This window comes from Sciurus carolinensis, chromosome 15, assembly GCF_902686445.1.
Source record: "Sciurus carolinensis chromosome 15, mSciCar1.2, whole genome shotgun sequence".
In the NCBI taxonomy this organism is placed as follows: Eukaryota; Metazoa; Chordata; class Mammalia; order Rodentia; family Sciuridae; genus Sciurus; species Sciurus carolinensis.
Genome location: NC_062227.1, coordinates 32,243,600 through 32,260,152, shown reverse-complemented (window position 1 = coordinate 32,260,152; position 16,553 = coordinate 32,243,600). Strand labels below are relative to the sequence as shown.

General features: G+C 34.7%; 1 protein-coding gene and 1 non-coding gene across 2 annotated transcripts in view; both read right to left on the bottom strand.

Moving 5' to 3' along the window:
- Nucleotides 1-16,553, bottom strand: part of Mib1 (MIB E3 ubiquitin protein ligase 1) — a 126,649-nt gene that overhangs the window by 76,914 nt on the left and 33,182 nt on the right. The window contains 3 exon segments of the mRNA XM_047526253.1: nt 4,870-5,053; nt 12,658-12,862; nt 14,917-14,983. Coding sequence (XP_047382209.1) covers nt 4,870-5,053; nt 12,658-12,862; nt 14,917-14,983 — 456 coding nt within the window.
- Nucleotides 9,834-9,907, bottom strand: Trnam-cau (transfer RNA methionine (anticodon CAU)). The gene has a single exon. It is a non-coding gene; the product is annotated as a tRNA-Met (tRNA).

The window sequence follows — 16,553 nt, the reverse complement described above, 5'->3', positions numbered from 1 at the left end:
ACAGAGCACTAATCTCCAAAGCTTATAAAGAACTTAAAAAAACTTTACACTCAAAATACAAAGAACTCAATCAATAAATGGGCTAAGGAAATGGGTAGAACTTCACAGCAGAAGATATATAGGTGATCAACAAGTATATGAAAAAGTGCTCATCATCCCTAGTAATTAGAGAAATGCAAATTTCAAACCACCCTAAGATTTCATCTAACTCCAATCAGAATGGCTATTATCAAGAACACAAGCAATAAGAAGTATTGGCAAGGATGTAGAGAAAAAGGCACACTGATAAATTGCTGGTGGAGTTGCAAATTGGTGCAGCCACTCCGGAAAGCAGCATGGAGAAACTTGGAATGGACCCACCATTTGACCCAGCTATCCCACTCCTCCGTTTATACCCAAAGGACTTAAAATCAGCATAATACAGTGATGCAGCCACATCAAGATTCACAGCAGCTCAATTCATAATAGCTAGATTGTAGAACCAACCTAAATGCCCTTCAATTGACGAATGGATAAAGAAACTGTGGTATATATACACAATGGAATATTACTCAATCATAAAGAAAAAAATTATGGCACCTGCTGGTAAATAGATGAAGCTGGAAAATATCATGCTAAGTGAAATAGACCAAGCCCAAAAAACCAAAGGCCAAATGTTTTCTCTGATAAATGCATGACAATATATAACGAGGTAGGGGGTGGCAGGGGGAAGGGAAGAATGAAGGAACTTTGGATGGTGTAGAGGAAAATGGGGTGGGAGGGGGTGGGGGAGAGAAAGACAGTAGAACGAAACAGTATTACCCTAAGTATATGTATGATTACATGAATGGTGTGACTCTACATTGTGTACAACCATAGTAATGAAAAGTTCTACCCCATTTGTGTACAATGAATCAAAACGCAGTTTGTAAAAATAAAAAAGATTAAAAAAAAAAAAAAAAAAAAAGACTAGGGTACAGGTCAGTAGCAATGGAGGTCCTGGGTTCAATGCCAAGTTCCACAAAAAGAAAAAAGAAACAGAATTATTTAATTTATGAGGAGGGTGAGCTTTGCTCATGTTGTCTACTCCACAGGCTCAAAGATGCTTTGAAATGGAATTGGCGGCCTCCTTCACGCTACCCCGGTAGAATCGGCATCTTACATCTGACATCACCGCCCCCCACCATCAATAATTATACTTTACTTTGTTAAAATACATGGTCATTACATACTCTCCCCTTTCCATCATAACTGTTATTTAACCTCCAGTTATTTTTGTTGTCTTAATCATTTCTAAGATTACTCAGCAAAGGCTAATGTAAATAAAATTCTGTGTATTCTTACATATTCATAGCAATCTGCAGTCATTGCACTTGAAAGTCAGTTTGGTTATATATAAAATCTTCAGCTTAAAATTTTCTTTCCTAAGTATCTTAAATAAATGTTATTTTCATTATTTTCTGACATAAAATACTGAGATCAGATTTTTTTTCTTTTCTTCTTTGTGTGTGTCTGTTTTTACTGGGGATTGAGTCCAGCGTCTCACACATGCGAGCCTATATCCACACTGAGCTATATCCACAGCCCTTTTCTTATTTTTATTTTGAGACAGGTTCCCACTAACTTTCTCAGGTTGGCATCAAACTTCTTATCTTTCTGCCTCGGACTCCATAGTAGCTGGGAGTAAAGACATGTATCACCGCATCCAGCAAGATCAGATTTTTTTCTTAACAGCAAAGAAAAAAATCCTTTTTCCCTAGAAGTCCAAACAATTTTTTTCTTTTCTTGAAGACTCAGTTACTTTACCAGGAATATGGCTCAGTATCCTATTGTTCTGGGTCAGTTTTCCCAGGTATGCAATATACCCTCCCTTTAAAAATTAGTTTCAAATTTTTAATTTCAAAAAAGTATTCTTTTGGAATCACAGATTTTAAAGTGAGGATGTATCTTGGTAGCAGAGTGTTTGCTTGGTCTGCTCAAGGTCCTAGGTTCAATCCCTAACACTGCAAAAAATAATCAACAAAATTAAAAGATGTAGCATTTATTTCACTCAATTTGAGTTTTAGTTTTCCTTTTGGAAAGGCTTATTAATATACACATATTGGGTGTTCCATGCTTGCTCTTTCTGTGGAAAATTTTTTTTATCTTTTTTCTTATTCCTACTTCTTGCCTTCTAGTGCTCTTAAGGCAACTGTTATACTTATTTGCTCTGTGTTCCTTCCAGCTTAGTCTTCATTTCTAAAATGACTTTTTCTCTTCATTTCCTAAGTTTTAGCACGTTATTTCTAATTTTTTTTTTTTTTTTTGCCATCATTTTCTTAATTTCTCAAAGCTCATTTTGAATTATTAGATTTTGGTTTCATTCAGTTTTCTGGCAACATTCTTCTGATATATTTTCATTGCTATAGAGAAATTATTCTGTTCATTATTCTGTTTTCTCAGTAATAACTGTGTAGTGGAATTCAACCATGATCCCTGCCACATTTTATCTGGACCTACTTACTCCTTTGTCCCTATTGTCTCTATCCTACTCAATTTTGTTTTTATTCTCAGCATTTTCTGCTTGATGATAGGATTCGCCTTGGAAGGGAACTTCAGTTTGTTTTTAAAGTTTATTGGCCTAAGTTGCTCCAGTTCCTTCACACATTAGCATGGACCTGTGGCTTTTATCCCTAATTGGATTGGCAAGATCCCTCTCAGGTTCAGCTGTTATGACATTAGTCAACCACACTAGACAATAAATATTTGATAGCTATTATAACAATATAGCTCCTGTTCTCAGATCCACTGGATGTCCCATTAGTTCTCTCTGCTGCCATACAGATGGATATAGGCCCAGAAACTAACACTAATCTATCTCTTCTCAATAATATTTTAGGATTCAACAGACTACTCTTACCTAGCTTTGTTACAGATGTCTATGGCTTTTTTGGCTATTTTAATCCAGTAACCTGTTTCTAGCAAGAGGATTTAAAAAGTCAAAATCCACATCACCACTACAGAAATCATAGATTTCCCCTCTAGAAATTATCTAGCATTTTTTTTGTTTCTTTTTGCAGTACTAGGGGTGCTTTACCACAAAGCTATATTTCCAGCCTCCCCCCCCCCCGCCCTTTTTTTTTCTTTTGAGACAGGATCTCACTAAGTTAACCAGGCTGGCCTCAAACTTATGATCCTCTTGCCTCAGCTTCCTGAGTCACTGGGATTATAGAAGTGCACCAGTGCACTTGGCAAGGTTTTGTTTATGTAGTAGCTTAATATGGCAGAGAGAGCACTTTAGCTTTGAAGAAAGATCTGGACAAAAGTTCAGGACTTCAGCTCTGATTTCTTCACCTTTAAAATAAGGATGCCACACCACCACCTATTTATAATATTGCTATAACAAAGTTTGGGTAAGTGCATATACATGTAAGTATGTGAATGCAGCAGCTGGTCTCTGAATAAAAGTACCATACGAAAGATTTTTTTTTTTTTTTTTTTCTGTCTTGTTTACTATTGTATCTCTAAAGCCTAACATGGAACATTCTATGTGCTAAAATATCTGATGAAGAAATAAGGCAGGAAAAATGGATAGACTGAGGAAAGGACAGAACAACAGGAAAGACAGGGAGGAGGGATTGGACAGAATGAGAGAAGGCAAGCTACATCAGAAATTAGGGTTAGATAGGAAGAAAAGGAGATGCTATCCAAGAAAGAAGGACTGGACTACACAGAATGGGGGTGACAAGATAGTAAGAGGGATGGGGGAGGATATATGGGACAGGAACAGAACAGTGTAAATTAGAATGGGGAAATAGGACAGAAGCTGGAACTAAATGAAACAAGAGAGGGGAGGAAGCAAATGATGAAATGAATAGGAGGACGAGCAAGATGAAGAGGACAGGATAGAGGATGAGGTAGTAAAGGGATAACTATCAGGATAAAACAGGGTAGTACACAAAGAGGAAAGTAAAGGACTGATGAACAGAGAGAAGGATGGATGAAGGAATGACAAAAAAATCTGTTATTGAACATTTGATGAAAATGTATTGAATGAATAAATAATAAAATTAAACTATAATGTATGAGAAGAAAGCTACCCTCAGAAGATGCACATTTTGAGCCTCTCTTAACCACTCTTAGAGACACAGTTTTAGAGACACAGGCCTCCAACGCAGGAAAGCTAAAATGAAACTGCTAGAAACTGAATGGTCTATATTATTCAGGGAGTTTGGTATCAGGAAAGCCTCTACTGCCTAACACATCACATCACATTCTCCACTAACAGTACTACATCAAAAATATTAACCACAAGACAGGTGTGATGGTACATACTTGTAATCCGAGCTCCTCAGGAGGCTGAATCAGGAAGATCACAAATTTAAGACCAAGCTCAGCAACTTGACGATATCCTATCTCAAATATAAATAATAAAGGTACAGGATGTAGCTCAGTAGTAGTCACCCCTGGGTTCAATCCTCAGTACCACAAACTATAAATAAATAAAGATCAACCATATCTCTTACTAGACCTTCTCAGTGAAAAATAATTAGAAAACAATTTTTCTTTTGGATACTGCATATTGAACCAAGGGGCACTTAACCACTGAGCCACATACATCATCAGCCCTTTTTATTTTTTATTTTGAGACAGGGTCTCATAAGTTGCTTAGGTCCTAACTAAGTTACTGAAGGTGGCTTTGAACTTGCAATCCTCTTGCCTCAGCCTCATGAGCTGCTGGAATCAAAGGCATAAGCCACCATACTCAACGCAATTTCTGATTTCTAAGTGCCAATGGAGGTACAATTCTAAGAAGGTTTATGCCAATTTAGTTTCCAAAATCAATTTACTTTAAAAAGCTACATAAGTAGAGTATAATTTCTAGTCCCAAACAATCTTACACATACTTACTGGAAGCATTGCTTCAGCCCATTCACCATGTCCTCTTTGTAGAAGTTTAATTCTTTCCAGATCATAACAAACTTGTACAAGATCTCCAACTTGAAACTGTGAAGTCCCTCCTTCTGCACCTTGTGCAGCATCCCCGCTTCGGACAATATTTGCTTTAGTGAGAACAGCAGGATTGAAGGTCCATCTACAAAAGTAAAGTCAAACTCAAAATAAGTAAGTTTACTTAATTTTAACAAAGTCTTCAACAAAGTCATATGTGATTTCACCACCCTCTGGATGCTTTTAAAAACTGTTAATAAAACACATGAGCATTGTTAAAACTCAAACATTTCAGAAACATGTAAAGTTCCATATCACACAAATATACCTGGCTCTTCATTATTACCCCACTAGAAACCATTACTAGTTCTCTATTATGTATCCTTACAGAGCTATCAATATGCTGAGTGATATTCATATGCTAGAGAGCTGTTTTTTTCATAAATGGGATTATCATAGACATACATATATGTATTATCCTACACTTGTTTTCTCTCGGACAGTGCATCTTGGAATATTTATTTTATAATGCTATATATAAATCTATTTAATTCAATTTAATAGCTACAGAGAATCCCATCCCATGGCATGGATACACACTAACATATTTAACCATTCTCCTATGGACTATCATTTAAAGTACTTCTAAATTTTTACTAATACATACAATATTTTAAAAATTCCTATACATATGTCTTCTGTACACAGGTTGTTTCAATAGAGATTCTTATAAGAACTACCTAACTCAGAAAATCAAGGGTCAAATGTTTTCTCTCATATGTGGAAGCTAAAGCAAAATAAGGGGGGAAAGTGTGGGAAGTTGGATATCAGAGATACAAGGAAGATTAATGGAGTAGAAGGAGGAGACTGAGAGGGAGAGAGGAGGAATGAGAAAAGGGAGGAAATGCAGAATGAATTTAACAAAATCATGCTAAATGCATATATTAAATATACCACAGGGAATTCCACCTTTATGTATGTGTAGAAAGCACTAATCAAAAATAAATAAATGAGGGCTGGAGCCGGGGCTGTAGATCAGTGGCACAGCACTTGCCTGGCATGTGTGAGGCACTGGGTTTGATCCTTAGCATCACGTAAAAATAAATAAAAATAAAGGCATTCTGTCCATCTATAAGTATAAAAAAATTTTTTTAAATAAATAAATGAGTGAAAGGAAGATCAGGAGAATAGGAGAAAGGATGAGAGGAGGGAACTGGGACTAAAATGTGAGTAACTCAAATTCCATGCATGTATGATTTTGTCAAAGTGAGTCCAACTATAATGTAAAACTATAATGCTATAAAACAAAAACTTCCTGATTGAATTGCATATTTCTTTTAAATTTCAATAGACCCAAACTACAAAGAGTGCACCATTTCCCCAAACCATTGTGAATCTCATGAAAATACTATCTTGTTTTAATTTTCCATGCATAGGTATTTTTCATAATTATAATCACTGCATTAAAACAAATTTGTTGGATTCTCAATTCTTTACTATATATAAGCATTTTTTTTGGTCACGAATTACAAATTTATGAACCATAAAATATAACTTTGAATAACATTCAGAATATAATTTTATGTTTGTGAAATATAAAATTATTATGTACTGAAAATATATTTTCCCTTTTTTATTGGTGTATTATAGTTACACATACTGATGGAACTGTTATATATTGGTACATGCACACAACACACAATATAACAATATAATTTGATCAGTATCACTCCCCAGCATCTTCCACTCCCTCCCCACCTCCCCCCCTTCTTGCTCCTTTCCTCTACTGATTTCCCTTTGATTTTCATGAGATCTGTCCCCATCTTTCTTTTCCTTTTCTTCTACTTCCATAAGAGAAAATATACAACTTTAATCTTCTGAGTTTGACTTATTTCACTTACATAAGCATTTTTGGATGTTGCTATCATCTTCATAACCATATTTTAATGACTAATATTCCATCAAATAGAAGTGCCATAATGTATAACAAAACACTTTAATCCCACACTGAACTCCAAAGGAAAAAGGATCCCTTGTCAGAACAGCTTCTACAGTACTGGTATCATGTAATTTTTCCTTAATTCAAATGGATATTAACATATAAAAGATTCTGTGTACACAACATAAAAATCTGTTAGTTACTAAGTTCCTGTAATCATACAAGTAAACTTTTCTTTCTAAATCAACCCCAAAGAGAAAATGCCTTCACATAGTTAAGAATGGAATACACAAATTTTTATTTTGTCTTATCAACCACAGTGCCCTTCACCTCATTCTCAACACTCCAAAATGATACTGATTCAATTTGCTCTCTCTGCCTAAAGTGGTTCCCTGTCCTCGTGGAATCCAATCCATCTTTTAAATTTACTACAAGAATAATTTTCTCAAGTTTTCTCTGATGTGCCCATTAGAAATGACCACTCTTCTTCTGTGCCATCAGGATACCCTGAATACTTACCTGATATTACTTGTATTATTTTATTATAGTTATTTCCAGTTATGTCTATGTGAAAACTTCAAAGGGGAAAACCCTTCAAAGCAGGAAACCATGTCTTAACTGTCTTTGTAATCCTACTAATCACAGAGTCTAATACAGAATAAGTACTCAATTTTGCTGAAAAAGGAAAAAAAAAAGGTTATTCTCTAGAACTCACATGCCAAATTACTGTTAATACTCTACTTCCCAAGAAAGAATTTTGAACAAGAAAGAATTATGCAACTAATACTAATTTGTGTTAATATTTCCAAACAAGAGAATATTTAACACAAAAAGTATACGTAAATGCTAATTGGAACTTACATTGTATCCTTAAGATTTTCCTTTCTTTTCCAAAAAGTTTTACTGAGATATAATTCATATATCACACAATTCATTCAAAGTGTGTCATTCAGTTGTTTTTAATATAACAGATTTGTGCAACCACCACCATCAAATTTCATTTTCATCACCTCATAAAGATACCCCATAACTATTAGCAGTCCCTCTGCAATCACCCTTCTAACCAGTCCTTAAATAACCAGGAATTTACTGTTCCTTCAGATTTGTTTATTTTGGATATTTTATAGGAATAAAATCACACACTATGTGAATTATTTTTCTGAATGGCTTCTTCCTCTAGCACATTTTCAAGATTCATCTTTTTTTGCAGTATGCCTGTATTTTATTCCATCATATGGACAAACAGTATTCCACTGTAAAGATAACACTGAACTTTGTTCACCCATTTATCAGTTGATAGGCATCTGAGTTGTTTCTACTTTTTGGCTTTTATGAATAATGCTTTTATCAACAGATTTTGTGTGTACATATGTTTTCAGGTCTATTGTGTATATATGAGAGTGGAACTAACGAACTCTTTTACAAGGTGATTCCATCATTTTACAATACCACCAGCTATATATGATGTTTCCAATTTCTCCATACCCTCACTAATCTTTGTTATTATAGACTCTGTTTAGTCTAGTCATCATAGCATACAAAATGGTATCTCATTGTGGTTTTGATCTGATAGAACTGGTATCCTTATAAAATTAAGCAGCACCAGAAATCTCTTTCTAATCACACAGAGAGGGAAGACCAATGAAGACACAGTGAGAAGGTGGCTACCTACAAGTCAGAAACAAAAAACTCACCAGAAACCAATCCCAAAAACAGCCTAATTTTTTTACTTCAAGCCTCCAGAAGGATAAGAAAATAAATTTCTATTGTTTAAGTTACTCGTCTGCAGTATTTTATTATGGTAGCCCTAGTCAACCAACACAATGAATTTATTGGTCATCGTCTATAGCTTCTTTGGAAAAACATCTATTCAAATCCTTTCGTGTGTGTGTGTGTGTGTGTGTGTGTGTGTGTGTGTGTGTTTCGTTTTTTGGGGACTGGGGATTGAACTCAGGGGCACTTGGCCACCGAGCCACATCCCCTCAGCCCTATTTTGTATTAGGGTCTCACTGAGTTGTTCAGTGCCTCGCTTTTGCTGAGGCTGGCTTTGAATTCACAATCCTTCTGCCTCAATCTCCCGAGCTGCTGGGATTTACAAGCACACATCATCTCGCCTGGTCTCAAATCTTTTCTTTGCCCATTTTTCAATTCGGTTGTCTTTTATTGTTGAATGTTAAGAGTTCTTTTTATATTCTATGTACAAGTCCCTTAATAGTCAAATAATACATAAACATTTTCTCCCCCAGTGCTGAGGATCATGCATGCCATGAAACACACTACCCCTGAGCTACATATCCCAATCCTTTTTATATTTCCTGCAGTCTCCTTGGAAATACCAAAGTTTTCAAATTTGATAAAACCCAATTTATCTACTTTTTCTTTGGTTGCTTCTGCTTTTTGAGTTATAGCTATAAAATCATTAGTCTAATCCAAAGTTATGAAGATTCACACCTATTGTGGACTCTGAAGAGTTTTATAGATTTAGTTATTATACTAATAAGGTCTACAATTAAATTTATTTTTCAGTGCTGGGGATTGAATCCAGGGTTTCACACATACCGGTGCTGGGGATCGAACCCAGGGCCCTGTGCTTCCAATGCAAGCACTTTACCAACTGAGCTATCTCCCCAGTCCCCAGTGTCATTCTTTTGCCATGTGGATATTCATTTGTTCTAGTACCATTTGTTGAAAAAAAGGTATTCTTTCTCCACTGAACTATCTTAACACTGGCCCAAAACCAACAGACCTGCTGGAAATGCAGCTCAATGGTACAGCACTTGCCTCGCAGGCATGAGACACTAGGTTTGATCTCCAGCACCAGCTAAATTTAAAAAACAAACAAACAAACAAACAAAAATCAACTGACCTAATTGCAAGGGCTTATTTCTGAATTCTCTATTCCATCAATCTAAATGTTTAACATATTTCACTAATGAACTATCTTCATTATTATAGATATGTTTTTAAATTTTTTTTTTTTTTTTTTTTGTGGTGCTGGGGATTGAACCCAGGGCCTTGTGCTTATGAGGCAAGCACTCTACCAACTGAGCTATATCCCCAGCCCTGTTTTTAAATTTTGAAACTAGGAAACTTGAGATCTCCAACTTAGTTTTTGGTTATTCTATGTTCCCTGAATTTTCATATTAATCTTAGGATCTATTTGTCAAATCTCTGCAAAAAAAAAAAAAAAAAAGGCACCAGGATTTTAATAGAGATTATTTTAAATCTGTATATTACTTGGGAAAATACTACCATCTGTTGTAGGTTGAATTATTCTCTCTACCCCCAGACTACATATTGAAATCCTAATCCCATTAACTGTTAATGTGACCTTACTTGTAAGTTGGGTCTTCTGCAAATGTAATCAAGTTAACATGGAGTCACAGTGGATTTGGCACATGCCCAGACTCCAAGAAACTCAGCAACAGGAACTCAAAATTAAAAAAAAAAAAAAAAAAAAAAAAAAAAAAAAATTTTAAACAGACAAATAGGAGATCTAAATAGATGAATATCCGGGAGGGTGGAAGGAGAGAGGAGGTAGCAAAAACATACTAACTCGATATACATGGGCTGCAGAGGAGTTAAATCTATTCCACATAGAGAAAGCAGCACATACTAAAGTGCAAAAGGTACCAAATTCAATGGTTAGTTTTCATAAGGTCATATACAGACAACCACCAGGACAAACTGACTCATAGGGAAGAAGATAACATAAAGATGGTAGGAGAAGACAACATGATACAGGTCAAGAAACAAGAAGGACTGTCAGCAACCATCAGAAGCTGAGAGAGAGGAAAACAACAAATTCTCCTTCAGTCTCTGGATGAATTAATCTTATCAACGCCAAGACTCTGGACTTCTGGCTTCCAGAATTGTGAAAAAGTAAATTTCTGTTGTTTTAAGCCATGAGATATGTGGTAATTTCTTAAGGCAGTCCCAGAAAACAATATATCACCTAAACAATATTAAATCATCTGATCTAAGAACATAAGATGTCTTTTTAGAAGACCTATAAGGTCTTCTTTAATTTCTTTCGACAATATTCTACAATTTTCACTGTTCAAGTCTTGTACCTCCTCGCTTATTTTCAGATTGTTCATTGTTCCTGTACAGAAAAACAAATGATTTTTATATTGATTTTATGTTCTGTAACCTTGCTGAACTCATTTATTTTCACTAGTTTTTTGTTGCTTCTTTTTTTGTGTTTCTGTGGTTTCCTTAGATTCTTTTATTTTTTTGCGGGGGGGGGGTTGTCATTTTTGTTTTAAGAACTGGGGACTGAACCTTGGGGTACTCCCACTAAGCTACATCTTCAGTCCTTTTAAGATAAGATTTTGCTAAATTGCAAAGGTTGGTTTTGAACTTGTGATCCTCCCACCTCAGCCTCCAGCTCACTGGGATTACTGGTATGTGCTATCACACCCAACTTCCTTAGATTTTTCTATAAACAAGATTACATCACCTGTGAACAGTTTTACATCTTCCTTTCTCTTGCTTCATCCTTTTAGTTCTGTTCCTATCTAATGCCCTCACTAGAACCTCAAGTATAATGTTTAATGTAAGAGAAAAAGGAGATATTCTTGTCTTATTTCTAACATCAGAGGGAAAAGTATTCAACCTTTTGCCATTAAGTATGATTTTGTCCATGGGTTTCTTCTAGATGCCCTTTAAAAGGCCCCTGAATAGAGCCAAAGAAATTCCACTTTGTCCCTAATATGTTTTGTGTTTTTAACTCACAAAGACTACTAGATTTTGTCATACCTGTTTTCTGCATCTATTGATATGACTACACATGCCTTTAAGATCTGGACACAATCAGAACTAATTCTATAGTTAGGCAAGCAACTTAACGTTAATTTTTCTTATCCTATATAAAATTCATTCCCTAAAAAACCTCAGAATTTTTTAATGTACATGTCGGTAAGATGATTATTCAATTTAACTACTGCCTTTACCTTTTATATTTAGTTTTTAGTTATAGAAGTATACAATATCTTTATTTACTTATTTATTTTTATGTGGTGCTGAGGATCAAACCCAGTGACTCACACGTGCGAAACAAGAACTCTACCACTGAGCTACAACCTCAGTCTCTGCTTTTAAGTTAAAATGCACTATACTAGTAAATGGGATAGATTTTGGCCCCCAAGGTCAAAACAAAAGGCACAGGTCCACACTCCAAGAAACCCAACATCAGGAAATCAAAATTTAAAGAAAAAAATGTAAGCAGACAATAGGAGATCTAAATAGATGAATAAGAGGGAAGGTGGAAGAAGAGCGGAGGTAAGAAAAATATATTAACTCAATAGTCATAGACTTCAGGGGAGTTTAATCCATTCCACACAGAGGAAGCAGCACACACAAAGATGAAAAAGTGAGGAAATACATGCGTTTCTAAATTGCTGATAAGACTTAGTGCACGCGTCCATGTCTAAAGCACGGAAGAGCTGTACTATCAAGAGTTGACCCTAGAGATTTGGGCCAAAGAAGTTGTAATGCTACTTTTCTCATTCACTGTAGATGGGATGGTCCATTATGACTTTGGACCTGTTGCGGATATAATGTATTCTACTTCTGAAGGAAAAAGAAAAAATTAATAGAATTTTATACCATAAATACAAAAATTCATATACATAACACACACTTACCTCTTGTTTGTTCCTCTCTGTATCATCAACATATTCTGGATTTTAATCTACCACCTAAGAGCTAGTTTTTAACAAGTCTTTGACTACATCACATTATTTGCTTTCTTCTTTTTCTCTACATACAATCTTTGTCGTTATCAAAAATTGAGAAATACTACCAACCTATTGCCACTTGGATACTGTACTACAATGTCATGGTCTTCATCAATGCCACAAACAGTTCCAGTTGTAGTTAAAGTCTCAAACATTCCATCAGTCCATCCTCCGTGACCATGCTGCAAAGACTGTACAATTTCTAGGTCAAGATCTATATTTACCAGGTCACCAATCTGCAATCCTCCAGGATTTCTGTTGCCATTCTGCTCACCTATAAATGCAGAGGCAATTTTAAAAAGCAAAGGGGAACAAAATTCATAGCAACAACATGCAACTGCATTTTGTATGTATGTGATTACTAACTCAATCTCTTGCTATAGTCTATTCCAACTTTCTATTTCTTTTTTTTTTTTTTTTTAATCATTTTGGTAGTTTTTTCTTTCTAGTAATATGTCCACTTGAACTAGTTTACCCTGTTGGCCTACATATTAGTCTTATTATTATTCCCTTACAATCTTTTCTTTTACAGAATATTTTATTTCTGATACAAAGTAACTGTAGGTATACATATATACAATGTGTAATGATCAAATTAAGGTAATCAGCATATACATCAACCCAAACAGTTATCATTTTTTTGTGGTAAGAACTCAAAATTCTCTCTGCTAACTATTTTGCAATACAAAACAAATTATTAACTACAGTCACCCTACTGTGCTAGAAAACACTAGAACTTACTCCTAACTAATTTTATACCCATAGCCAACCTCCCTCACAACTGCATGACTTTTTTTTTTTTTTTTTTTGCAGTGCTGGGGATTGAACCCAGGGCCTTGTGCTTGCAAGGAAAGCACTTTACCAACTGAGCTATATCCCCAGGCCTGCATTACTTTTAAACAAGAATAACAACTAGATATTTTAGTTTTAGGTTCCATCTAATCTTGAAATGTTTAAGAATGCCTTTAAAAGCATGAGATTCTAGAACTGGGAGTTTTAAAAAACAGAAAAAAAAACAAAAAACAAAAACAAACATCAGACTTCAAGAACTAATAATCTGGGAAAGGGAGGTAGCTCCAGAGGCAGAGCACTTGCCCAGCATTCATGAGGCCCCAGCACCACAAAAACAAACAAAAAATTGTAATCATATGATGACTTATTAATGAGTAAACAGAAGACTCTATAAAGGGCTACATCACCTATGTCAGAACACAACATTCTGGGGGTTGAAAATATTCACTTTTCTGCTTGGAAGACGTGTTGACTATCCCTACATCAAAGCAAAATTACACAGAGGATATAAAACAAAACCCTGGGATTTTTATTTTTCTCTGAAGTGCTTAGTATTTTTTTTTTTTTAAACAGATCTTGTGCTTTTTGCCTAATGATTATTTTTTTATATTTCAAAGTTCATTCCCTAGATTTTCAAAGTTCTCCGATAAAGGAATTATGATCATAAAACACTATGCTTAAAGGGATACAAAATGTACGTTGATTCTGCTTTTTCCTTCGAAAGGCAAGAAAAAAAATATTTCTGAAAATAACAGGTATCTGTCTACCTTTCCTTTTTTAAAAAAATTAAGGTGTACTACAAGAAAATGGCAATTTTTCACAAAGAGGCAAGTCAATGATTTAGGAAAATACAGTTCATGTGAGAAAGGAAAGCATTCCGAGACTAAAGATTTAATAAGAAGAGAACAGTAAAGTCAATCCTGGTAACACTAAAGAATCTATAAAAGTAGTTTTGATTTTCAAATTTTAGTGCCACATGAAATCATATTTATTTTATTAAACTTGGAGCAACTCTTTTTTTTTTTTTCTTAAGTTGTAGATGGACACAATATCTTTATTTATTTTTATGTGGTGCTAAGGATGGAACCCAGTGCCTCACATGCGCTAGCCAAGCACTCTACCACTGAATTACAATCCCAGCCTCTGGAGCAACTCTTAATAAGACACTTTTATAGAACTGTATAAGGAATTTATAATCACTAAATTGTCAAATTCTATTCTCAGCAGTGCACGAGATACACATTGGTGCAATCTAATGTAAAAAATTTCAATGATAAGAATTTATAGTTCGATGATAAATGTTTCAAATATAAATTATGACATAAACAGCATACCAATTCCCAAGACAGGACAACTCTTTCTGGGTCCAAATAAATCATAAAAAATGAACAAATACTTTAAAACCAAAATAAATCAAAGAAAATGTTTTCCTAAGTATCTGTAAATCTGTAATGGAAATTAGTTTGCTTAGTCTAACTTGTAATTCCATAAACTCTGACTCATTATTTAGAAATCTTCTCTAATCTGCTAACTCACCTAGCACAGGGCAATGATCTCTGTAGAAAGAACCTCCTTTGGCATCTTGAACACACTTCAGATCAGACTAAGAAGGAAAAAAAAGAAAAATCACCCCTGAAAACTTCAAATATGGCATGCCTGAAATAGGCAAAAATTTCAGACCATAGGTACCAAAGAAGAATAGCTCTAGGTTAACAAGCATACTGAACAATGCTTTCAAAAACACCTGTTGAAAATTATAAACTTCATCTTCAGATAGGTCATACTTATTTGCTTTTTAGCTTTCTAATTTTAAAGCTCAAAATGAAAACTGAATCAATAACACTGTATTTCAAAAATACACACCCAAATAAGAACTATTAACAAATACTAATATTTGAAATGTGCATGACACATACAATTTTAAAGATACTTTTACCAAAGACAAACCAAAATTTTTATCTCGTTTGACACGACCAATCACTTTTTTAGTAAGGAAAGCAAAGACAAGTGGAAGCAATTAACTACATAGCAGTACAAAGTAGAAAAAGATACCAAATCCATTTCATTGATTCTTTGTCTACTTAATTTTCCTATTTATTTCACTGCTAGTCCTTACTTTACCGTAACAGGTAAGCTGAAGTTCCTTACCACTTACTTTTATAAGAAAAAAATTATTAAGCAACCTGAATGGGGAAGCACCTGAGGTATAATAAAAAAATACATTGTGCATGAATGGACACAGCATAATGAATTCAATTATAACGCAAATTTTAATAAGTATAGAAAATGTGGACTTAGAAGAGATAAGTCCTGGGGGTTACTATGAAAATTTAAAAGCAAATTTATATCTACAAGTACTAGCATATAGAGTAGGTGAACAGTATCTTACTCCAATAAAGAAAGGAAGCTCCTTTATATATATAGCACCCCCATACCCACCCCCTATACAACCCAACTCTTGTATAGCTTCTTTCACATGAGAACATTAAATGTCACTCAATCTTGGCCAAGGAGACATAGAGATCATATTGTTTTGTAGGGTTTTTTAATATTTTTTTAAGTTGTTGATGGACCTTTATTAATATGTGGTTCTGAGCACTGAACTCAGTGCCTCACACATGCTAAGCAAGAGCTCTATCACTAAGCCACAACCTCAGTTCATGAGACCATATTGTTTTAATGTAATACTTTAACACAGCAATTCTACTTCTAGGAATCTATCCTAAGGAAATATACCTATAATGTGCAAAGAAGTATATAAGGATGTTTATTGACACTGCTAAAGCAGTAGCAGGAAGGAGCTACCTAACAACAGAAATCTCATTAGATAAATAATAGTATAACCATTTAAAGGAAATACTACTCAGTCCTCAACCAATACTATCTAAATACCTGAGCACAAATAGCACAAAAGTTTCTGTCTGAATCTTAATTAATAATCAGCCGGACACCTACAAAAATTCACAACTTAAAAACTGGCAGAAGCATGAGGATAATGAAAAACTAGAAATGGATGATAGACTCAATGACAGAACTTAGCAAATAAAGTATCTGTGTAAACTCACAGGGCGAGCTTTGATAAATAAATAGAATATACTAGGGGAATAATGGATATTTTTCGCCTTTCCTAATGAGAAAACCAAGGCAGTTAAGAAAAAATAAAACTTAAAGAA